This window comes from Syngnathus typhle, linkage group LG3, assembly GCF_033458585.1.
Source record: "Syngnathus typhle isolate RoL2023-S1 ecotype Sweden linkage group LG3, RoL_Styp_1.0, whole genome shotgun sequence".
NCBI lineage: Eukaryota > Metazoa > Chordata > Actinopteri > Syngnathiformes > Syngnathidae > Syngnathus > Syngnathus typhle.
In genome coordinates, this window is record NC_083740.1 from 9714539 (window position 1) to 9738009 (window position 23471).

Below are 23471 nucleotides of genomic sequence, written 5' to 3' on the forward strand. Positions count from 1 at the left end.
TTTAGCGTGATACTTATTCAAAGTGATTCAGATATCCTAAGAATCGCCATTTTGCCCAATATTGGTTCCTGGCTAAAATCTCCATGCTGCACATTGAGAAGGACTGTTTGAGAGTTAAAATAAATATTTTAGGGGAAATTGAGCTAAATCCACTGTATTTTTGTTACTTTTTGGTTCCAGCGCTGAAAACTGATTCGGTTTGACTCCCGGGTCTCTCTCGAACCTCATCCCCAAAATTGTTTTAGCGTGATTTATCGTTTTAACCTTTTCGTGAATTATTCTTATTATTAATAATAACAATACTAAATATATTATTATAATACAATGTATATAATATATTATTATTATAATATAATAAAATTGTTAATAATAATAATAATAATATAGAAGAGGAAGAATAAAAATAAAATTAAATAAAACTTCATGCCGTTTTTAGCCCCGTCCCGTGATTGAAGAATAACAAAATGGGATTATGATTGGTTACTGGCCACAAAGCTCATTTGATTGGCCGATGAGTCTGCTCTCGTCCTATTAACAAGCTGTCACGTTTGCCACTTCCTGGGTCTGATTTCTGCGGGTTTACATAGCCGCACAAAATATGGCTCATCAACTAATATTTACCTTTGCAAGGTACATTATTAAGACGCGATAATAGGCGTCTTGGATCGTAGGTTGAGAGCAGAGAGCCTTGCGGTAGTTGTGGCGCACTGCTGCACTACGCACTGCTCGCTCTCCGCGTGCTAAAGTCAGTTAGCTCATAATTGTAAATATTAGCAAGCCAGGCCAGATTTCTGCCTGTGGATTGCAAAAATGGCAACCATGGAGAAACTAATGAAGGCCTTCGAGTCGCTTAAGTCATTCCAGCAGCAGCAGGGACCACCGACCGCCGAGGAGCTTGTTCAGAGACAGTAAGTGTTTTTTGTTGCTGTCGGTTTTTGTCCAACCTTGTTAGCTTAGAAAGCTAACAGCTTAGCTCGTACACGAGTCATGGAAATTGCAATTACGCAGTTTTCTATTTATGCACATGGTGACAAGTTTTACCCTGCTTGCACTCATGCATTTGCAAAATAAATTCATTATATCTATTGCAATATCCCCTTATAAGCGAAATTCTGCAGTAGCATACTGTAATCATATACTATACTATAGTATAATATACTATTGTCATATTAGCAATCATGTTGGTCTCCTTGGGTTAACGAGTTGACTGAATATTCATTCAACTTGCATATGTGCTCCATATGTATTGCTCTTGTATACAGCGCCATTCTAAAAACATGTAAACAAGCTTATGATGACGAATAGATGCAAGTATATTTTAATCATCATCTGAAAATGAAAAGAACAATTTTTCTTGGAGACAGTTGTTTAATTCCATCAAAACATCTGTGCAGGGTTATCTGCAATTGTTTTGATGATTTATGATATAAAATGAAAGTTACATAACTGATAAATTACAGTTGTATATGTTCATATCTGTAAACTGTTTATTTTGTCGTTTTTAACCCAATGTTCATAATTTTTCTTTCCCTCTATCACAGGAAAAAGGAGCAGGCCACAACAAAAAAAGACAGAGTTACACACTGCTTGACAATATGTGAAAACATCGTGGCACAGTCACTCAGGTCGGTCATGCTACCGTTTTAAAAATTTGATCCAGTCTCATATTTTGAATCGTGAAAATCTACAAATTTATGCAAATTAAATGGTGTTGTGTGTATGCATCTGTGTACACTGTTTTTCTGCTTCTCTTCCTGCTTGGAGTAGAACATCTCCTGAATTCCAGAAATTGCTGGGCATCGCCATGGAAATGTTCCTTCTCTGCAGTGACGATAGCGAATCTGATGTCCGAATGGTTGCCGATGAGTGCCTGAACAAAATAATCAAAGTGAGAGAAAAACAATCGTCTTTAGTCTTTTTTGCAAACAATTATATCAACCGGTAATGAGAATATTATCAACAACGAGGCTTTATGTGGAATATTTAATTTAATGTAGTCAAGTGTTCTAAAATGTCATATTTGTCAAGAGTGGTAAAAGAAAATATATATTTGAAAGAAAATCCAGAATGTACGTGGTGCACCTAAAGTTCTAGTTTGATTTGTAGTTCCAGTCTTTGTTTACTTCCCCTTTAGCAAGCGTCAGCTTCAATTGCTACATAATCTTGTGACTGTTACAGTGTAGGCCCCTAATAAAACCTGACCCTTTACATCATGAAGTTTGGAGGACTAAAATAAATGTGTTGCACATCCTTAGGCACTGATGGACTCTAATCTGCCCCGACTGCAGCTAGAGCTGTACAAAGAAATTAAAAAGGTATTTATTTGTTTACTACTTGAGCTGATGAAATCCATTTGACAAGTTATTTGTCTGATCGTTGTGATGACGAATGCATGTGTCTTGCTGTAGAACGGTGCCTCTCGGAGTTTGAGAGCAGCATTGTGGAGGTTTGCTGAGCTCGCTCACCTCATTAGACCTCAGAAATGCAGGTAGACACAATATTACGTATTGACTTATAACAGGAGTTGGTCGAGGCTGCATAAAAACATTCCAATCTTGTGCTAGCCATCTAATGAGTCTTACTTTTTTTTCCCCTTCAATTGCAGACCCTATTTGGTCAACCTTTTGCCGTGCCTCACGAGAATCACCAAGCGGCAGGAAGAGACCGTGCAGGAGACATTGGCTTCAGGCATACCTAAGATCATGGCGGCCTTGGGACATTTTGCTAATGATGGCGAGATCAAGGTGTGTTTTTCGCAGTCTAATGGTTGATTTATTAGGATTTGTTTGCCCTGCCTTTAGTATTGTGTGAATTTGGTAGGCGTTTCCCTCCTTATTGGTGTTTTCTCTCTACCACAGCTTCTCAAGCATGCATATTACTTATTGAGCTCATGATCTGTGGTCCTTTCTCAGGTCCTGTTGAAATCATTTGTTGCCAACCTGAAGTCCAGCTCCCCCACCATCAGAAGAACAGCCGCCAGCTCGGCCGTGAGCGTGTGCCAACACTCAAGGCGCGCCAGTTACTTTTACACATGGCTCCTTAATGTGCTGCTGGGTAAGTTTCATACTCTCACCTGCACAGTCAACAGCTTTTGCCGGTCTGTTGGCACGCAACTAATTTGATTACCTACTGCCGGCCGGTCACCTTCAGGTCTGGTGGTTCCAGTCGATGAGGAACATCTCAGCCATCTCATCCTCGGGGTGCTTTTAACCCTGCGCTACCTGATGCCTCTGCTGCAGCAACAGGTCAACACCACAAGCCTCAAAGGAAGCTTTGGAGTCATGAAGAAGGAGGCGGATGTGCAGCCTACACCAGAGCAGCTGCTGCAGGTAAAATAATGATCAATTTGTGCTCACAAATTGTGATTTTATTACAAAAATGGTGCTTTAATTTGGTGGATGCTAGCTTCTAAGTGTTGAAAATCTCTTGGACGGTGTCAGCCAAAATGTTTTCATAATGAAGGAATGCTCCATATTGTATATTAATATATATATATATATTTAATTGAATTGTGAAGGTGTGTCTAATAAAATATTCAGGGAATATGTGCATTCTGATCTTAGTAAGCTCATAGCTGAAATTGTTTCCTTGTGTGTGCAGGTGTATGAGCTGACTTTATACTACACCCAACACTGGGACCACAATGTGGTGACTGCGTCTCTAGAGCTTCTGCAGCAAATGTTCAGGACTCCACCACCAGAGCTTTTGCATCTGCTCATTAACGTAGGCACCATTCCACATGCTACGGTGTTTCGTCAGGATACTGAAAATCGCTCGCGGTCTGGCAGCATCCTGGAGTTCATAGGTAAATACACCTGTCACGTGCTCATGAGCTGGACTGCACATAGACACACACACACACACATTGCTCTCCGGAACGCTAACAATGTACTCACGATTAACTCAGGTAGTCTGTCGTTGACTAACCCATATTTAATGTGCTCTTAATTTCTGGTGGTTAGCCTTTTCCCTTTGTTTCCCCCTCACCCTATAAGTCTTTGGGGCTTCTCTTGCTTTTCGCCTCTTCACCTCCTGTTTGCGCCTCCTGTTTTCCTGTCAATTTCAGCAGGAGGGTCTTCCTGCAGTCCACTCCTCCTTAGGAAGCAGAGAGGTGACTGGTCTACTTTTGGTCCTGCTCTCCTTTTTCTCTTGTGTTGCATGTGTGCTTCAGATTTGGGTGAAGTAGTAAATTTGATAGATCTTAACAAATATGCTTTTGTACAAACACTGCCCGACACACAAACAGCAATAACCTGCAGAATCATTTCACCATGCCCTGTTAAACTCGGGCGAACTTTTCTGCCCCACATCCAGATTGATATTCCATTTCTTTATTTTAGAAAATCTTTCACACTGTATTGTAGTAATGCACATTGTGTTTGTCACAAATAATTCTCCCAATATTTAACAAGATTCCGCTGTAGTATTTTGATGATAATTCACACAATGCACGGGTAAATCCACCAGAGGGCAGAAGACAATGGATTGAAATTTTAAGACACACTCTCCCCGATGAACACATGAATATTGATTGTATTTCCTTGTGACCTTAAATCTGTTGTTTCCAGGTAAAATGCTTTCAGGGGAAGAGGACGGACTGGAAGATGATTCTGAAAAGACTGAGGTCACCCCTGGCTCTTTTACAGGTCCGTTATCCTATAACTCATTAACTCGTTAATTGGTTTTGCTTTATTGTACATTATCTCTGAATATGTAATGCACAGACCTTGTGCAGAGTGCCTTTGCTATACAATGAATATTTACTGGCCAACCATGTCTTTAGACGCGTCAATGATTCCATGCCACCGAAGCACTACGGACAGTGCAGTGTAACAGTAGCCCCGTCATTTTATGTTTTTCTCCAGCATCTGTTGTCGGGGCCGATATCTCCTCGGCAACCCAGGTGGACATCATCACTGAACAGCCGCGCTCCTCCCAGCATACCTTGCAGCCTGGGGACTCTGTGGACTTGAGCCCGTCTTCTGAGCAAGGTGGAGGTGGCGGCGGGGCATCTGCCTCAGATACTCCAGAGTCACCCACTGAAATTGAGGAGGAAATGCTGAGTCGGAGCTCAAGCGGTGGTGCTAATGCTACGCCGGAGACGGCTGACTATACTACACCAGAGAATGCCACACCGGATGATGGGCCCTTAATTGAAGGCGGCTCACTTCTAAGCACCAATGACAGCTCACTCCCGCCCAGTGACTCCTCTCAAACGACCACCGAAGGACCGGACTCAGCTGTGACCCCTTCAGATGTTGCAGAGCTGGTCAGTTATTTTCACAACCTATCACACATCTGTTGGTGTTGGCACTTATGAATGCATTTCTAGTTGGTGTCTAAAGGATCCATTATAAGTGTATTTTGCGGTGTCCAGCGCCATTTAAGGTGCATTTGAAAAATCAATCCGACCTCCTAAAGCGCACACGCTTAACAAATTCTGAGACTGTGTTGGGAGACGCAGATTACACTCTCCTCCCACTGATTTCCAAACTCCGGTTTTATTTGTGTGTTGCCATAAGGTGCTGGATGGCAGTGAGAACCAGTACTCGGGGATGCAGATCGGAACTCTGCAGGATGAGGAAGATGAAGGGACAGCACCTTCAGCCCAAGAGGAAATCGCTTTTCTCCCATCGGCACTGGGTATATTGGGTTATAAATAAATACGCACACCGCCAAAAATGATGTACAGGAAATGATTCAAAATTTTTTGTCACTGTGGGCGTTTGTGTACAGCTCTGAGCAAACCGCATCTCTTCGACATAAGAGGTCACAATCGGCAGGGCTCTGACTGCAGCGTGGACCGCTTTATACCAAAGGAGGAACCCGCTGAAATCGAACCTGACAGCAAGGTAACTTTGTCTGTGTAATAATATGGAAATGGCAGTTTCTCAAATGCACGTTCTGCTTCATCAGCCATCAAGTATAAATGGTCCAATCGGACATTATACAGACCAGGGTGCGGAGCCACTCGTCCATTGTGTCAGACTTCTTGCTGCGTCCTTCCTATTGACGGGACAAAAGAATGGTGAGTATGAATTAAAGTTAAAAAGAAAAAAAACACTCCAAAAAAATGCAGGATACAAAATCTCGATCAGGCATGGAAAATGCGTAGTGATTGAAATGTATTAGTTTGAAACTAAAATCCAATGAACTTGATACTGAATGTAAAATTATGACTTGTATTTCAGTTGCTCCAAAACTATAGTTGATCCTCACAAAATGCAACTCTATAAATTTCCACTTTCAGTTCTGTCACACAAATTCATTCGTTCATCGGCCATATAGCTTGTCTCAAAGGCAAAGGATGAGTTAGACAGTTCTTACATAGTGTGATAATACAGATCATTACACGTTTCAGTAACATTTGTTTGCATTTGTGTCAATAGGTGTGATCCCTGACAAGGAGGTACGAGTGAGTGTGAAGGCCCTGGCGGTCAGTTGTATAGGAGCAGCTGGGGCACTGCTTCCTGAAGCATTCTTTAATTCCCTCTATCTGGAGCCGCTGGACGGCATTCCAGCGAAAGGTAAAAAGAAAAATCGATACTCTTATTAGTATTTTTAAAGAGTTTGATTTCCATTCTAGGTTGAATGTCGCCAAACAGAGATCGTAGAACTGACTTGGTATAGCAAATTCACTATAGTTATTGAAAAAGACTTTTTCGTTAGCAAAATAAAATGTTTTTTTTCTTTTTTTACATTTTACGTTAAATGAAATCCATAATTGTCATTTGATTTCCGCTTTGTCTAATACTTGAATTCAAGAGCTTTTGCAGTTTATTTTAAATGTGTGTATTTCGGTATTACAACATTGCCATTTGCCACATGACGACACAAGCCTCCGTACTCGCTTTGCGTAAATGCCGCCTTCATTATCCGGTAGGCAGTTCAACGACTTGAGGAATCATCTAACCTCTTGACTTACAGCCTGTTGCTTAGCGAAGCAATTTGTTTAATTAAAATAAATCTGGATGGCAAAAGTAATGATATGCTCAATTATGCAGCCTTTGACCCTAATCCTTCCTACCTACAATGTTTTTTCAGAGCAGCAGTATGTCAGTGATGTGCTGGACCTAATTCACCATGGAGACCCACAGATTCGGGGTGCCACAGCCATCCTCTGTGCAGCAATTATTCAGGCTGCACTCATTAAAACCCGTTACACCATACACACCTGGCTGGCCAGTGTACAGAGTGCGACAGGTCAGTTTGCTTGCGTAGTCTTGTGCCTTGATGCTGATGTAGGATGGCACTAAGAGAACGGTTTAGTTTTCTTCATCAATACCCAACTAATCCTTTTCAGGTAACCCTTTGTCCCTGGTGGACTTGGTGCCTTTGCTAAGAAAATCTCTGAAAGATGAATCTTCCGTAACCTGCAAAATGGCTTGCTTTGCAGTCAGGGTAAGTTACTGGTTTTGTATGTGTGTGTGTCCATGTATGTAGAAGCATACTTTCTTATCCATATATTTATTTATTGAACACAATGGGCTTGTGTGTTACAGCACTGCATCATGACCATATGCAACAGTACACTAAGCGATCTGGGCCTGCAGTTGATGATCGACTTACTGGCCCTGACAGACTCCTCTTACTGGCTTGTCCGCACTGAACTGCTGGACACCCTGGCCGAGATGGATTTTCGGCAAGTGTTTTAGATGATATATTTTGGTTTTTTTTAATGAAAATAATGTCTTATCATGCACACAAAAATAACCAGAATTTGCGCCCCTCACCTTTGCCCCTAGGTTAGTCAACTTCCTAGAAAGGAAAACTGAAACATTGCATAAAGGCGATCATCACTACACTGGGGTATTTCTAGGCATACTTGAACTTTTTCCAATTTGTTTGTGCTCAGCATTTGTGTCTTTATAAAGTCACATGTTTAATTTTGTTGTAGCGTCTTCGACTGCAGGACCGGGTTCTAAAAGTAGTCATTCGTCTCTTGGGTGATGATGACCCGAGAGTCCGCCATGTAGCAGCTTCAGTTGTCAGCAGGTATACTTTTATGTGTAATCTTTACTCATGACTGTTGCCTGACAACATTCTGTGCTATTTGAAATTTTCTTAATTGCTGGTACTGTCCGAAAAATAGAGAGTTTGATGAAATGTTTTCTTTCATCAGGCTCGTATCGAGATTGTTTTATGACTGTGACCAAGGCCAAACAGACCCTGTTGTCGCTATTGCCCGAGACCAGAGTTCAGTTTACTTGCAGCTGCTGATGCACGAGGCACAACCCCCCTCTCAATTTACAGTGAGCACCATCACAAGGTAACCAACCAATACATGCAAGCAATGTTTAGCTCAAGATGATTTTGTAAAACTTAATTGCATTAACTTGTGTCAATTTTAATGTGAGGGTTCTTACAAAATCCAATTATTTTCGGTTTGGCAGAACTTATCGGGGTTTCAACTTATCAAACATGGTGTCTGACATCACAGTGGAAAACAACTTGTCTCGAGTCGTCACCGCTATCTCCCATGCTTTCAATTCCTCTACCTCAAGGGCCCTGACTGTAAGACCTCACATTTGTATGTACATGATCCCAAATATTTTACAACTCATTTGTCATCAACCATTTTTTTTTTTTTTTTTAGTTTGGCTGCTGTGAGGCACTGTCTCTCTTGGCTTCAAAATTTCCGGTGTGCACATGGAGCACAGGCTGGCACTGTGGCTACGTCAACACCATAAGTTCAGTTTCATCTCGAGCCAGTGTCACCCGTAGCAGAGGCAGGGCTTCAAGGTTTGCCAACATAGCACCTTACCTTTTACATGTGTTCTATATTTCTGATGACTTTTTTGGTGGGGGGGTTCTACTCTCATTTAGCCTGTCCCAGTCGAGCAATACTCCAAACTCCAACCCAAACTCCTCTGCACCTGATGTGGAGCAAAAGACTCTTACAGTGGGAATGGCCAACATGGTGCTTTCCTTGCTGTCATCTGCCTGGTTCCCACTTGACCTCTCTGCACACCAGGATGCCTTGTTGCTCGCTGGCAACCTGCTTGCTGGTCAGTAATGCACACAAATCACATTACTCCAGAAAAGGCATCTTCATCGTGAAAGCACAAATATCTGTTTTATTTGCATCAGAACTAGTGTATTGAAACGGATTTCAATTTCTTGGTTTAAGCGGTGGCTCCTAAATGCATGCGCAACCCGTGGGCTGGAGAGGAAGAAGGTGGCAGCAGCAGCACTTTTCCTAGTGGAGGCCCAAATAAGATGGAAGAACCCTGGGCCGCATTGTCAGAGCGCACCCTGGTGTCAATGGTGGACCAGCTTTTTTTCCACCTCCTGAAAGTTCTCAACATCTGTGCCCATGTGCTGGATGACACTCCTCCGGGACCAGCAGTTAAGGTTGGATTTTGGTTTCTTTGGGTAGTCTGTTGCAAATGACTGAATTGCCTCATACTTTCTCTTCCTGCAGGCCACACTGCCTTCCCTAACCAACACACCCTCACTCAGTCCCATTCGCAGAAAGGGCAAAGAGAAGGAGATTGCGGATCCCAATGCTGTCCCTTTGAGCCCAAAGAAAAGCAATGAAATCAATGCAGGTACACAATACATGACCCAGGAATCGACATTTCTCCCTCTTCATGCCCTATAAACACTGAAGTTCCTTTTTTTTTTTTTATTTCTTATTGAGCAGGCAGAGTTGCTGACAGCACAAGTGGAACAGCAGTAAACAAGTCAAACACTCTTGGCAACTTCTACCACCTGCCACCCTACCTCAAGCTCTATGATGTCCTCAAAGCAACTCATGCCAACTATAAGGTAGACAACTTTATAAACATTACTCACTGCTGTACCAGAAATGTGATTGTTGTTGGCAATGTTTCTCCTAGGTGACGTTGGACCTTCACAGTAGCCACGAGAAGTTTGGCGGTTTCCTTCGTGCTGCCTTAGATGTTCTCTCTCAGCTGCTTGAGCTTGCCACACTCCACGACATCAGCAAAGTATTTTTGTTTTCATCTTGTTGAGTTTGTAAGATTGAAGTTGACCTGATTTTTAGCTTACTGGATTCTTTGGAATAAATGTAATCTTTTTCTCTCCCATGTAGTGTGTGGAAGAAATCTTGGGCTATCTCAAGTCCTGCTTCACACGAGAACCTACCATGGCTACAGTTTGTGTTCAGCAGGTTAGTACTAAGTGTAGGTATGCTTGTTTGTTTTTGATTTTGTGTGGAAGTCTTCATATGGTCGCGCAACTGAGCAGTGTGTCGCCACCAAAGACTCCACATAGAATAAGGCTGGATCCTGCCGACAGGGCGTGTAAAGGCGTTGGCTTCCCTGTGCGATGGTTCCATACATTCTATGATTTATTATGTAATGAGAGAATCGGAATGTTGTATTCTTACAATTACTTTGAAATCAAAAACTCCGTTAAATTCTGCCCGAATAAATCCATTTGATTCCTTATTGTATGTAATCTGTTCTCCTTTAGTTGTTAAAGACACTGTTTGGAACCAACTTGGCCTCCCAGTATGAAGGTGTTCTAAGCGGACCCAGCCGTGCCCAGGGCAAGGTGCTCCGCCTTGGCTCGTCGAGTCTGAGGCCGGGCCTGTACCACTACTGCTTCATGGCACCTTATACACACTTCACACAGGCTCTGGCTGATGCCAGTCTCCGTAACATGGTGCAGGCTGAGCAAGAGCAGGATACCTCTGGGTGGGTTTGACGTATACAGACCAGATGCAAGAAAATAATTAATTTGTCTGTGGACTAAATGTGTCCCATCAAGAATGCATAGTACATTTGCTGCTGCTTTGTTCACTTGCAGATGGTTTGATGTGATGCAGAAAGCGTCAAACCAGCTGAGGTCCAACATTGCAAATGCAACACGCCACAGAAGTGACAAGGTATCCGTTTATTTTCATCTTGCCAGGAATGTTTGAGCAAAAAAATGTGTATAATCAACATTTTCAAAGAGATACTTCTTTTAAATTAATTGATTATTATTTTTTTTTTAATATGCTGCTGTTCTGAAATTGTTTTCTCAGAATACCATCCACAACCACATCCGTCTCTTTGAACCACTTGTGATAAAAGCTTTGAAGCAGTACACAACCAGCACCTCTGTGGCACTACAGCGACAAGTTCTGGACCTTTTGGCCCAACTTGTGCAGCTCAGAGTGAACTACTGCCTTCTTGATTCTGATCAGGTTGAATAGATGAACTGTTTGATCTGCATCCATCGTCGTCGTTATTTCTCAATGTCTTTATTTTTTTTTTCTATTGTAGGTGTTCATAGGGTTTGTCCTGAAACAGTTTGAATATATTGAAGTGGGACAGTTTAGGTAAGTTTGTCAGAGTATAACAAACAAATGTCATTCAATTTGAATGTATAGCACAGTTCATTTTAATATATGCCGAAACATATATGTATGTTTTTTTAATCAACAAAGCTCTTTAACTAAATGGATTTTGATTGTTTCTTTTAGAGATTCAGAAGCAGTCATACCCAACATCTTTTTCTTCCTGGTGCTGCTGTCTTATGAACGTTACCATTCCAAGCAGATCATCAGTATCCCCAAAATCATCCAACTGTGTGACGGCATCATGGCCAGTGGTAGGAAAGCTGTCACGCATGGTAAGAGTTGCACGCATAGTTCACTTGAAAGGCAATGAAAACACATCTGGGACAAGTAATCGTGATGCATGTTTTTCGTTTTTCTCTGAAGCTATCCCTGCCTTGCAGCCAATAGTTCATGACCTCTTTGTCTTGAGGGGCTCCAACAAGGCAGATGCAGGCAAAGAGTTGGATACGCAGAAAGAAGTGGTGGTCTCTATGCTGCTCAGACTTGTTCAGTACCACCAGGTAAATGGTTTGCAACAAGGCAACAGACACATATTCTCAAACTACCCAGACCAGTCCTGTTTTTTTTTTTTTTTTTTCTCCTTCATTTGTAATGTAGGTTTTGGAGATGTTCATCTTGGTTCTGCAGCAGTGTCACAAAGAAAATGAGGACAAGTGGAAGAGGTTGTCCCGACAGATTGCAGATGTCATCCTTCCTATGATTGCGAAGCAGCAGGTAAAACTTGGATGACACGAAGAATGCTTTGGAATGGAGACTGCAGCATGTTATAAGTCACATTTTTAGTGCATAAGTATTGGGACACAGACGTACATTTTGGTTCCATTTTCTCAACTGTGTGGTGGTGTCTTTGAATAGATGCATTTGGATTCTCCTGAGGCTTTGGGCGTTTTGAACACTCTTTTTGAGAGCGTCGCACCTTCCTCTCTTAGGCCTGTGGATATGCTGCTCAAGAGCATGTTTGTCGTCCCGGCTACCATGGTGAGAAATCACAATTTGATCAGCACTTTTCAATTAATGTGTTTAATCCATACACCTTTCCTTCAGGCATCAGTGACTACTGTCCAACTTTGGGTCTCTGGTATCTTGGCAGTGCTCAGGGTACTTGTGTCTCAGTCAACTGAGGACATTGTGTTATCGCGAGTGCACGAGCTCTCACTTTCCCCGCATCTTCTTTCCTGCGACACGATCCGTCGCCTCTGTCAACAAAGCACCTCTCCAAGTGCCCCTCCCACTTTGGATTCATTAGCGAGTCAAGAACTTAGCGGTGATTCACCTAAATCCCTGCCTGAGGAAACGTTTGCCAGGTTTGTGTTAAAATACGCTCATGGCAATTTTTTTAGCCCCTGTTGAAATATGAATAACTTTTTGTTGTCAAATTACTTCGATATGGACTTAGTAATGTATCTATAATTTCAGTGTTGGCAGCTGCAATTATATTTTAAAATTGAAAATGTGGGTGCAGTCGAATTTTGCTTTCACCTGTCTTTCAGTTTTATTTTGCTTTTGTCTTTGCCTTAGATTCTTGCTCCAAATGGTTGGAGTGCTGCTGGATGAGATTTCCTGCAAACAAATTAAAGTGGACATTACAGAGCAGCAACACACTTTCTATTGCCAGCAGCTGGGTACACTGCTCATGTGTTTAATACACATTTTCAAAAGTGGTAAGCGTGGATCGGTTTTAAAACCGTTAGGATGATGATTCGCGTCTTCTAACATTGGCTTCCCCTCCCTCCCCATTCAGGTATGTTTCGTAGGATCACAGCTGCAGCTGGCCTCCTCCTCAAAGATGAGGGTGCAAGTAGCCAGAATGATTCGGAAGCTAGCCTTTACTACCATTTAGAGAACCTGAACGCCATGGTGCAGGGTTTGATCACCACCCACCCATCCCTGGTGCTGCTCTGGTGCCAAGTCCTCCTCCTCGTCAACTACACAAACTACTCCTGGTGGGCTGCAGTTCACCAAACACCAAGGTAAGAACTATCTGGATCTTTAGTAAATATTTTAAGTCTGAGAGTTTTGTTTTTAATAACAAATGTCCGCGGTATGGAATAAACAATGTCTGGGTTAGAGTAATATTTTCGTTTACATTTTGCATGTTTTTTTTCCTGCTGGACTTTTTATCAGAAGACACAGCAGATCATGTACGAAACTGCTCAGCCCTCACTCCTCAGGAGAAGGTGATGAGGAGAATCCTGTGTCCATGTTTGCCATGATCAACAGAGAGATTGTTCGCAGGGGAGCCCTCATCCTTTTCTGTGATTATGTGGTGAGCCTGTTTGATTACAACCAAAATTTTACACAGCACTTTGTCACAATGTTTACCACAATATATTTCTTCCCCCATTATGTTAACAACTGTGGGTTTTTTTTTCTTCTTCAGTGTCAAAACCTCCATGACTCAGAGCACCTAACTTGGCTGATAGTTAACCATGTGAGTGACCTCATCAGCCTTTCCCATGAGCCACCCGTTCAGGATTTCATCAGTGCTGTGCACCGAAATTCAGCTGCCAGCGGTCTCTTCATCCAAGCTATTCAGTCACGCTGTGACAACCTGACCAATGTAAGCATGTTGATCTGAGCTTCTTCTTGCACAATATATTCAGGCTGCATGTTATTACTGTGTTTGTGATAGTGGACACTTGTATATATAAAAATCTGGCCCCTCCACCCTTCTGTGCAGCCTACCATGCTAAAGAAGACTTTGCAGTGTTTAGAAGGCATCCACCTGAGCCAATCTGGCTCCCTGCTGATGTTGTATGTGGACAAGCTACTGAGCACACCTTTTAGGGTTTTGGCTCGTATGGTGGACACGTTGGCATGTCGCAGGGTGGAGATGCTGTTGGCAGAAACGTTACAGGTTTGTTGTGTGTTTTTTATTATTTTTTTTAAACTAGATTTTTGTGGCAAACAATGTATTTATTGCCTGAAAATGATCTTGAAGTAGTTTAAAATAATCCACTTATCTACCCTTCAGAATAGTATAGCCCAGCTGCCTGTGGAGGAACTGGACAGAATCCAGGAATACCTCCAGATCAGTAGCCTGGCTCAGAGGTAATGTTCTTTTGCAGTAGGGCATGGGTAGGCAATTCCCGTCCTCGAGGGGCGGTGTCGTGCATGTTTTCTTTTGCAACATACCTTTGTTGACCTCTTAAGGTGTTTCAATGTTTAGTGTAGGAAAATAAAAAAAAACACAACTAGGTGAGTACAGCAAATAGCTGGGGATAGGTTTCACTCCAAAAACTGTGGATCGGTGAGCAACACAATTTCAAAAAGCTCCTTTTGTGTCCCCATCACAGGCATCAGAGGTTTTACTCCCTGCTGGACAGGTTTCGAGCCACTGTTGCTAAAACTAGTAGCCCGGCACCTCCAGTGACATCTCACCCCTTAGATGGCCGTCCACCACCAGCCCCTGAACTGGTCAATGCAGATAAGGTGTGGAATATGAATCTATTTTCTTTTAAATGAACTTAAAAGAAAACACTCATTGTAGGTGGAAAACAATTTGTTTATGCATTTTGCTATTTGCTAGGAGTGGTATGTGACCCTGGTGAAGTCTCAGTGTTTTCTCCGTGGAGATGTCTCTCTGTTGGAGACAACTGAACTCCTTACCAAGCTACCTGCCCCTGAGCTTCTCAGCATTATGAGAAGTGACGTAAGTAGCATGTACATCTCTTTTCGGCATAGTTTCATTGTTCCTATTACTATTTTTGCTTGTGAGTATTCGAAACAGACTTTCCCACTGTTCAATGACAGACGTTCAACCTGAGTCTGCTGTGTCCTTGCCTGAGCATGGGTGTTCAGCGCCTAACACGAGGGCAGGGCCCGCTCTTGCTGGAGACGGCGTTGCAGGTGACCTTGGAGCAAGTTGCTGGGATTACACAATCTCTTCCTACCCCACACCGGTCCTTTTTACCAACTTCTGAGCCACAGTCTTACTGGACCCAACTAGCTGATGTGTATGGTAAGATCGTTGACTGACGTGCGCAAAGACCTATTTTGGAAAGCTTGACTATCTTCGATGCAGTATTTCTAATGATTGTCACATCTTGCTCTCCTTTCAGATGAGCCAGGTTTTTACCGTAAGGTTTTAGCCCTCTGTAGAGCTCTCTCCCAGTACCTCCTCTGTGTAAACCAGCTACCATCCTCATTACACATTCTCTCTGACAAAGAAGACCTCATAACTACTTTCACCTGCACCGCCACTGAGGTGAAATCTGCATCCAGTTTGTCACCTTTTGCCTTGGTTTCAGCACTGATTTCTTTTCCATGACCCAGGTCATAGTCTGGCGACTGCTCCAGGATCAGATCCCTCTGAGTGTGGACTTGCAGTGGGCTTTGGCTTGTCTGTGCCTGGCTTTGCAGCAGACTTGCATCTGGAACAAACTGTCCACCGCAGAGTACAAAACACACACGTGTTCCCTCATCTACTGTTTACGTCTCATTATGGTTGCCGGTAAGGAGACCATTGGTATTTTTGTAGATTCCTATTGGCTGATTGCTGTTTTGCTTTCTCTTGGTCTTTGATTTAAGTTGCTGTGAGCCCTGGCGACCAGCTTCTGCTCCCAGAGAAGAAGAAAAAGTTAGCCAGAGATGCTGAAGAAGATGAAGTGGATGCCATACACACAAATTGTGAGGAGTCAGTTGCGTGAATACATATCATCAAACAAATCCATAGTATTAGCAACTTTGGATTTCCTCTTCTGAACAAATCTTCAGTCAAGCTGCAGGATAATGTGATGATTTTTTTTCTTTGCAGATAAGTGTGAGTGGCAAGCTTGTGAGATCATGGCAGAACTGGTGGAAGGCCTGCAGAGCATTCTTTCATTAGGGCATCACAAAAACAGTGCAATCCCTGCTTTCCTCACTCCAACCTTGCGCAACATTGTGATCAGTATTGCCCGACTGCCACTGGTGAACAGTTTCACTCGGGTTCCTCCACTGGTCAGTGTTTTATGTTTTTCTTTGTTTGTGCGGTAGAGAAGTTTATGAGGGTGATACAAGCCTTTGTCAAAACTCTTTAGGTTTGGAGACTAGGCTGGTCCCCACAGCCCGGGGGGGAGTTTGGTACAGCATTGCCTGAGATTCCTGTAGACTTTCTGCAGGAGAAGGATGTTTTCAGAGAGTTCCTGTACCGCATAAACATTCTTGGTTTGTAAAAATAAACAATGAGGATTTGCATTTTATTACACTGTGTAGCCCCCTTCAATACTGACACTGTGATTATACTGTAAATGTTTTGACTGTCACAGGCTGGAGTAGCAGGACTCAGTTTGAGGAGACTTGGGCCACTTTGCTGGGTGTGCTGGTCACCCAGCCAATCACAATGGATCAGGAGGAGGACACACAGCAAGAGGTGCTAATGTTAACCAATATTACAATTCAATGTGGCGCAGAAAGGTATTCATCGTGCCTAGATGCACAAAGTTGCTGAAAAAGAATCCCTCTGCTTTGATTGGTGTTGTAGGAAGATTTAGAGCGTACGCAGTTGAATGTGTTGGCAGTGCAAGCCATCACCAGCCTGGTGCTGGGTGCCATGATGCTGCCCACTGCTGGCAACCCAGCTGTCAGCTGTCTCGAACAGCAGCCTCGCAATAAGAGCCTCAAGGCCCTGGAGACACGGTACATTTGACTTTTTCTCTTTCTAGTATTGCTGAATACATACATTTCTCTCTTTGGTTTAATTGAGTGAGTCTGCTCCCAGGTTTGGAAGGAAACTGGCAGTGATCCGGGGTGAGGTTGAGAGAGAAATACAAGCACTTGTGTCCAAGAGAGACAACGTTCACACACACCATTCCTACCATGCCTGGGACCCTGTGCCCTCTTTGTCTGCAGCCTCAGCAGGTAGCCAGCAATACTTCATGCCGGTCGGTGAAAGGTACGCCTTACTTTTTTCAGCGTATTAAATATAATTTCCTGTAATTCTCTTTCAGCAGGGATGCTAATCAGTCATGAAAAGTTGCTACTGCAGATCAACACAGAGCGTGAGATGGGAAACATGGACTATAAATTGGGACAGGTACAGGCCTCTGTATTTCAATCTAGTTATGAGCCCTTTTTGGTAGATTTTAAGTCTTTTCTTTTGTTGCTCACGTCTCTGCAGGTGTCCATTCATTCGGTGTGGTTGGGAAATAATATCACCCCATTGCGGGAGGAAGAATGGGGTGAAGATGAGGAGGATGAAGCAGATGCACCAGCGCCCACCTCCCCACCTGTATCGCCAATTAACTCTCGGTATTATGAATACTTTTAGATACATGCAGACTTCATCGGTTAGTCTTTTTACATTGAAATAATGCAGAGTTGTGTTCGGCACATGTTGAGCTCATCAACGTCACGTGGTTGCCATGAGAAAAGGGCATGCCAACGAAATCTTGGACCTTGTTGTCAAAAACATTTACCCACCACTGCCGCATGTTCTTTCAGAAAACATCGTGCAGGGGTGGACATTCACTCATGTTCCCAGTTTCTCCTGGAGCTCTACAGCCAGTGGCTTATCCCAAGCTCTCCAAGTAACCGGAAAACACCAACCATCCTCGTCAGTGAAGTGGTCCGATCGGTGAGCCATAGTGCGCACACTTCAACGTGATCATCATCCCATTGTCTATCCGATAACTTGATTTATTGCCATCTCCTCTCCTCTCACTGTTTTCCGCAGCTGCTGGCAGTGTCAGACCTGTTTACCGAGAGGAACCAGTTTGACATGATGTTCTCCACCCTCATGGAGCTGCAGAGGCTTCACCCACCAGAGGATGAGATCCTTAATCAATACCTGGTGCCTGCTATATGCAAGGCAGCTGCAGTGTTGGGCATGGTGAGCACACCAAGTTATTTTAGCATCACTCTGATTAGCTCTAAACATTGTGTACAAGAAACCCGTTAAAAAAAAAAAACCACATTGTTTTAGGACAAAGCGATTGCCGAACCAGTGTGTCGCTTGCTAGAGACAACCCTCCGCAGCACACACCTTCCCAGCCGCATGGGTGCTCTTCACGGGGTGCTTTATGTCCTGGAGTGTGACCTTCTAGACGATACGGCAAAGCAGCTGATTCCAACCATCTCAGAGTACCTGCTGTCCAACCTAAGGGCTATTGCTCAGTTAGTGTTACACATAACATGTTCAGTGTGACTCAAGAGAACACAACATGCAGCTTATTGCTCCTCTATATTTTACAGCTGTGTGAACCTGCACAACCAACAGCATGTCCTAGTGATATGTGCTGTGGCCTTCTACATGATGGAGAACTACCCTCTTGATGTAGGATCTGAGTTTATGGCTGCAGTTATCCAGGTAGATCTCATTCCATGCTATTTAAATTGTGAAGATAAATCTTGTATAATCCATGCTATAATTAACCTTCACCACTTTGCCTCGTAGCTCTCCAGATTATGGTCCCTAATAATGTTCCATATGATTGCATTGAGATAACATTAGTTGTGATGTTCCACTGAATAAATGTATTTTTACCCGAGGCGTTCACCAAAAAGCCATTGTAGATCAGCAATGCTTTACAATGTAACTTTTATTTCTGTTCTCTTTCAACCTTTGACTGCATTTTTGCTTCAGGTGTGCGGTGTGATAGTGTCAGCCAGCGAGGACTCCACCCCCTCAGTAATCTATCACTGTGTGCTCCGGGGTCTGGAGCGCCTCTTGCTGTCTGAGCAGCTGTCTCGTGTGGATGGCGAGGCACTGGTCAAGCTGAGCGTCGACAGAGTGAACATGCCGTCACCTCACAGAGCCATGGCTGCCCTGGGCCTCATGCTCACCTGCATGTACACCGGTAAGCATGGCGTGATCGCTGGATATTAATTAACGATAGATCGATTGCCCAATTCTGATGTAGCACCTTGTTTGTTTTTTTACCCTCTTAAGCCGTAGTTACGTATACCCATCGAGTGACTCATCCAATATTCACTGAACATGAAACAACCTGCATGCGCTAACACTCAAAACTTATGCCAATAACTACACAAGCGTCAACACTGCTCAGCAACAACATGACTGTAGACAATGAAAAATAATATTGTCTGGTTGTCCTTTTTATGCCGCACTGATGGCCTGTGACACATTTCCAAACACTTAGGAGCCAAGCCAAAGTATCTAAATTGTCTCTTGAACCCCGTAGTGTGTATATCTCTCATACATAGTGACACAAACTGTACACTTTTCACTACTCCCCTCCATTAAGTTCTAGTTTTGCTTAAACAGTTACTAAAGGCTGCAAAACCAAAAAGAAACATCTTAGAATTGTCTTCTTGCACGCAGGTTGTCTTCTTGTTCTGGGAGTGTCACTTCAACCTATTAATTCCCTCTTGTAAATGTTGATAAAGCCTTAGGCATACAAATTTTTGTATGACTTCAACAGTTGTGGTTTTCCTCCCATTAGCAATTGCTGCATGACAGACAGCTCAAGCTATTTGTACAATTAAAGCTCCCGCTTGCTTTCCTGCATGCAATTTGTGCCCCCAAAAAGGGAGCTTTTGTTGTAGCCTATCTCTAACCCCTACCCCTTCCACCCACTAACTGCCAATACTATTTAGATGTTGTTGCCCCCCCCCCCCCCCCCCTTTGCACTGACTAGCCATGTAACACATTGCTGCAAATAGTTGCCTAGGAGATAACTATGTATGTAACGACAGTGTATTCAGCTCACAATGGGCTAATGTGGAATACATTGTTCTCACAATCCTTGAAGCAGCATCCACTTAGAATCTTTGGAAAAGAAATTGAATGCACCTCTCAGATTTTGTCACCATTTTGTCTTTTTGGTCTCAAATAACTTCACATTTAAAAAAAATCCATGTCCGTACTCTAACCTTTCCCTTACTGGTTTAACTGCTGCCACCCTCCCTGTCGTCCTCTCAGCGGTGCTTGCGTCCCGTTCAGGAGTCTCAGGGGTTAGAGGTCAGGTTGACTCTGGCTCTGCTGTAGCGGATGTGGTGGGCGTCACGGCGGGTCATGTTGGTTTCTCCTCAGGCAAGGAGAAAGCCAGCCCCGCCAGTCGCCCCGCACACTCGGACCCTCAGGCCCCAGACAGCGAGTCGATCATTGTTGCCATGGAGAGGGTCTCTGTGCTCTTTGACAGGTAGACACATTTATTACAGATGAATCTTTTCATAAGATTCATGAAGTACACACAATATTTGGGCCATATGATGGGCTCCATCTGGCCATAGATTTAAACCTTTGGTCTCCTGGATTTTATCTTCAACGGGCAAACATGCATTTATTTGATTTCTGCTTATCATCGTGGATTTTCCCGTTTGCAGGATCCGTAAAGGTTTGCCCAGTGAGGCTCGGGTAGTGTCAAGGATTCTTCCACAGTTCCTAGATGATTTTTTTCCACCTCAAGATGTCATGAACAAGGTCATTGGAGAGTTCCTGTCCAACCAGCAACCCTATCCGCAATTCATGGCCACAGTTGTTTACAAGGTTGGTGAGAAGGCACACGAAACACTTCTCCCAATCGATCTGTATTTAGGCCAAACTGGAGGGAGACTAGCTCTTATCTTCCTTGAAAGTCTAACTGGCCATTTGTACACTTTCAGGTTTTTCAGACACTCCACGCTACAGGCCAGTCCTCAATGGTAAGAGACTGGGTGCTGCTCTCCTTGTCAAACTTCACGCAGAGGACACCGGTGGCCATGGCTATGTGGAGCCTCTCCTGCTTCTTTGTCTCCGCTTCCACCTCGCAGTGGATCTCGGCCTTGTATCCTTGCAGTCAAGTACCTCGCAATGGCCACGCAAGATTTACTAGTTAGCGCTAACAATCAACCTTAAGGGCATTCAGTCAATAGGTGGAAAAACAACACTAGAAAATGCTCAACCAATAATATTTCAAAACTTTGCATGTCAAATTAGTTTAATTAACTGTATTTGCCGTTATGTCTATGTATCAAAAGGAACGTGTTGTCTTTAACCTCCGTCTTTACCAGACTTCCTCACGTCATTAGCAGAATGGGTTCATGTGAAGTGGTTGATGTCAACCTGTTCTGCTTGGTGGCCATAGACTTCTATCGGCACCAAATTGACGAGGAGCTGGACCGCAGGGCCTTCCAGTCAGTCTTTGAGACAGTTGCATCGCCTGGAAGTCCTTACTATCAGCTGCTGGGGTCACTGCAATCGATACATCAGGATACGACCCTTTGACTCTGATTTGGTTCTGTGGCAAACGAGAGTGGTGGCGTCTGGGAGAAACGTGGGCGGGGCACTGAGAGGCTGTGAGGGAAGGAAAGATGCGACAAAACCGCTGGTTTTGAGGCTATACATCAAAGCTTATAATGAAATTGGAGACGATATGAAGCGGTTCAGAAAATGGTTGGATTAGTGTAAGAATGAGACACCCCATCTCTCTCCAAACTGGTTTTGCCCACAAGCTTTTGCTTGTCAGGCCCACCAACTTTAACTAGCACCTTGATTAAAGCATAATGACATAAGAAGATTCAGCAACACTTACACCTACACTTTAATTGTGCTATGTGGGGACACCATGGAAGCAACTCTACTATCTTTTAAGTACCATTGCATCTATTTTTCAGTATGGTTTCCCGTGAAAGAGTGGTAATAGCGGGAGCCTGCTCATTGCCTTTAAAATCTTTTATTCAAGAAAAAATTGTAGTCAATTTACTAAGCACACAGAAACGTCAGTGTGTCTGAGCTAGATCACTTAGTCATACACTCACTGTGGGGGGGGGGAAGCTTTTACCTGTCAAGTTTTCAGTTATGAGACGAAGAATGACAGTGTTTTTACGATCACATTATCTGTGGGACATTAGGAAAGACATGACAAAAATACCAAATAGTTTCTTTTCCCTTGATCATTTTGGTGATGATGTACATTTTGGGCTTTCTTTTTAAGTTGTATCAAAGTTGCAGATGGTCCCCACCAATGCATCGAAATGATTCCATGTATCCTCTTGTTCTTTATAACACTCAGGATGTAAAACATGATTGTTTAAATAAGACTGGAAATCATCTTTAAATGTTGTATCTTGTAAAAAGCTAAATATTATGAAAGCCATCGTGCATGATAGTATTGTACAAAGATAAGGAGAGTTTTAAAGTATCAGTATGTTGTGATGTGTGCTTTTTGTGCGTGCTTTTTTTTTTTTTAGGTATAATTTCAAAATATGAACGATGATGTGACCACAGAATGCACAAAGTTCAATGTCCAATGAAGAGATGCCTGGCACACTGCTGGGCTTTCATACTGTGTACATACACTTGCCTTAGATAAGGATTCTGTCCTGTACACGAAACGCTTGAAAGCATGCTTAACAGCTACCTTCTTGCATTATTGCCCTTAGTCCGTTTCTATGCCTACGGTTGCCACCACTGTTGCGTGGCATTGGACGCAATACAATCCAAAGACAGCCACGTAACCATGGTGACAAACGGCAGCGTTGACAAATCAAAGAATTATCGCTAATGTCACAGTGCAGCAGGTAGTTTCCCCTCTTTGTGTTGAGGTAATAGTTTGTCAAAAATTGGTATAAAGAAATGGTTTTATTCTTGCAGAATATAAATTTACCAGCTCCGGTTATTGCTGTCGGGGAAAGAAACTACAACATAAAAGTAATAAACATCTATAGTAAGCAAACTGTATGGTCAAATTATGTTCAAACTTTTAAGTGTGACCGTGTATTACCACAATAAATGAATGAGTCCTGCTGCCCTTATTGGAAATCAAGTTTTCGGTCCAAGCCCTCCCCTAAAGCAGATTACGTCAACCCCCTTTTCTTCACGTACAAACTCACCTTATTCTGATTCAGGCCAACATGTAGTACTTAAAATGTCAAAGGAAATTATTCCCAAACAGGATTTAAATGTTTTTATGTGATTGCTTCTGATTTGGTGGAAGAGAAGCAAAAGGCTGAGTGGCTGGGGATCCCTGCAGGGGGTAATGCGATTACCCAGAAAACTGATTTGGGGGCACTAGTTAAGGGGGGGGCTTCTGTTGAACTGGCTCGGTTTGGTGCATTCATGTTCGTTTTCAATGCGTTCCATTTCCAGAATAAGCAATTCTAAACATGAACCTGCAAATCAAAGAACATTATTGCATTGCAAAAGAACTCGTAACCTAGTGTCCAGGTGTACTTGATGTGACTCCTTATTAATTAGTGTCATACTGATTAAAAGGCATTAAGTGGAGTGGATTAC

The 23471-nt window shown here is 43.1% G+C and overlaps 1 protein-coding gene and 1 non-coding gene across 6 annotated transcripts; both read left to right on the top strand.

The window, feature by feature from the left end:
* The first annotated feature begins 539 nt into the window (after positions 1-539).
* htt (huntingtin) lies at positions 540-22990 on the top strand. 5 transcript variants are annotated; one of them, XM_061274042.1, is made up of 67 exons: positions 540-908; positions 1542-1625; positions 1768-1888; positions 2256-2315; positions 2409-2488; positions 2606-2744; positions 2913-3054; positions 3151-3329; positions 3601-3805; positions 4569-4646; positions 4866-5269; positions 5523-5643; positions 5737-5852; positions 5917-6028; positions 6390-6527; positions 7045-7203; positions 7304-7401; positions 7503-7642; positions 7746-7809; positions 7898-7995; positions 8123-8269; positions 8394-8514; positions 8597-8742; positions 8827-9008; positions 9131-9354; positions 9425-9551; positions 9647-9771; positions 9843-9953; positions 10058-10135; positions 10441-10664; positions 10777-10855; positions 10997-11158; positions 11238-11293; positions 11438-11586; positions 11678-11814; positions 11912-12028; positions 12170-12292; positions 12359-12618; positions 12833-12975; positions 13056-13284; positions 13439-13580; positions 13695-13874; positions 13995-14171; positions 14289-14365; positions 14611-14746; positions 14844-14966; positions 15068-15275; positions 15376-15521; positions 15590-15767; positions 15845-15943; positions 16071-16255; positions 16336-16462; positions 16564-16667; positions 16779-16933; positions 17016-17155; positions 17245-17330; positions 17415-17545; positions 17738-17870; positions 17970-18125; positions 18219-18409; positions 18488-18602; positions 18879-19092; positions 20178-20216; positions 20289-20397; positions 20582-20744; positions 20861-21021; positions 21248-22990. In XM_061274042.1, exons 1-67 carry the CDS (start codon positions 811-813, stop codon positions 21459-21461), a joined length of 9465 nt encoding a protein of 3154 aa, XP_061130026.1. In that variant the 5' UTR covers positions 540-810; the 3' UTR covers positions 21462-22990. The 5 variants fall into 5 exon arrangements, with proteins under 5 accessions (XP_061130026.1, XP_061130024.1, XP_061130027.1 ...); XM_061274040.1 differs by having other exon boundaries at positions 20178-20397; XM_061274043.1 differs by lacking the exon at positions 20178-20216.
* On the top strand, positions 10179-10308 carry LOC133152115 (small Cajal body-specific RNA 14). Its single transcript, XR_009714079.1, has one exon. It is a non-coding gene; the product is annotated as a small Cajal body-specific RNA 14 (non-coding RNA).
* Positions 22991-23471: the final 481 nt, after the last annotated feature.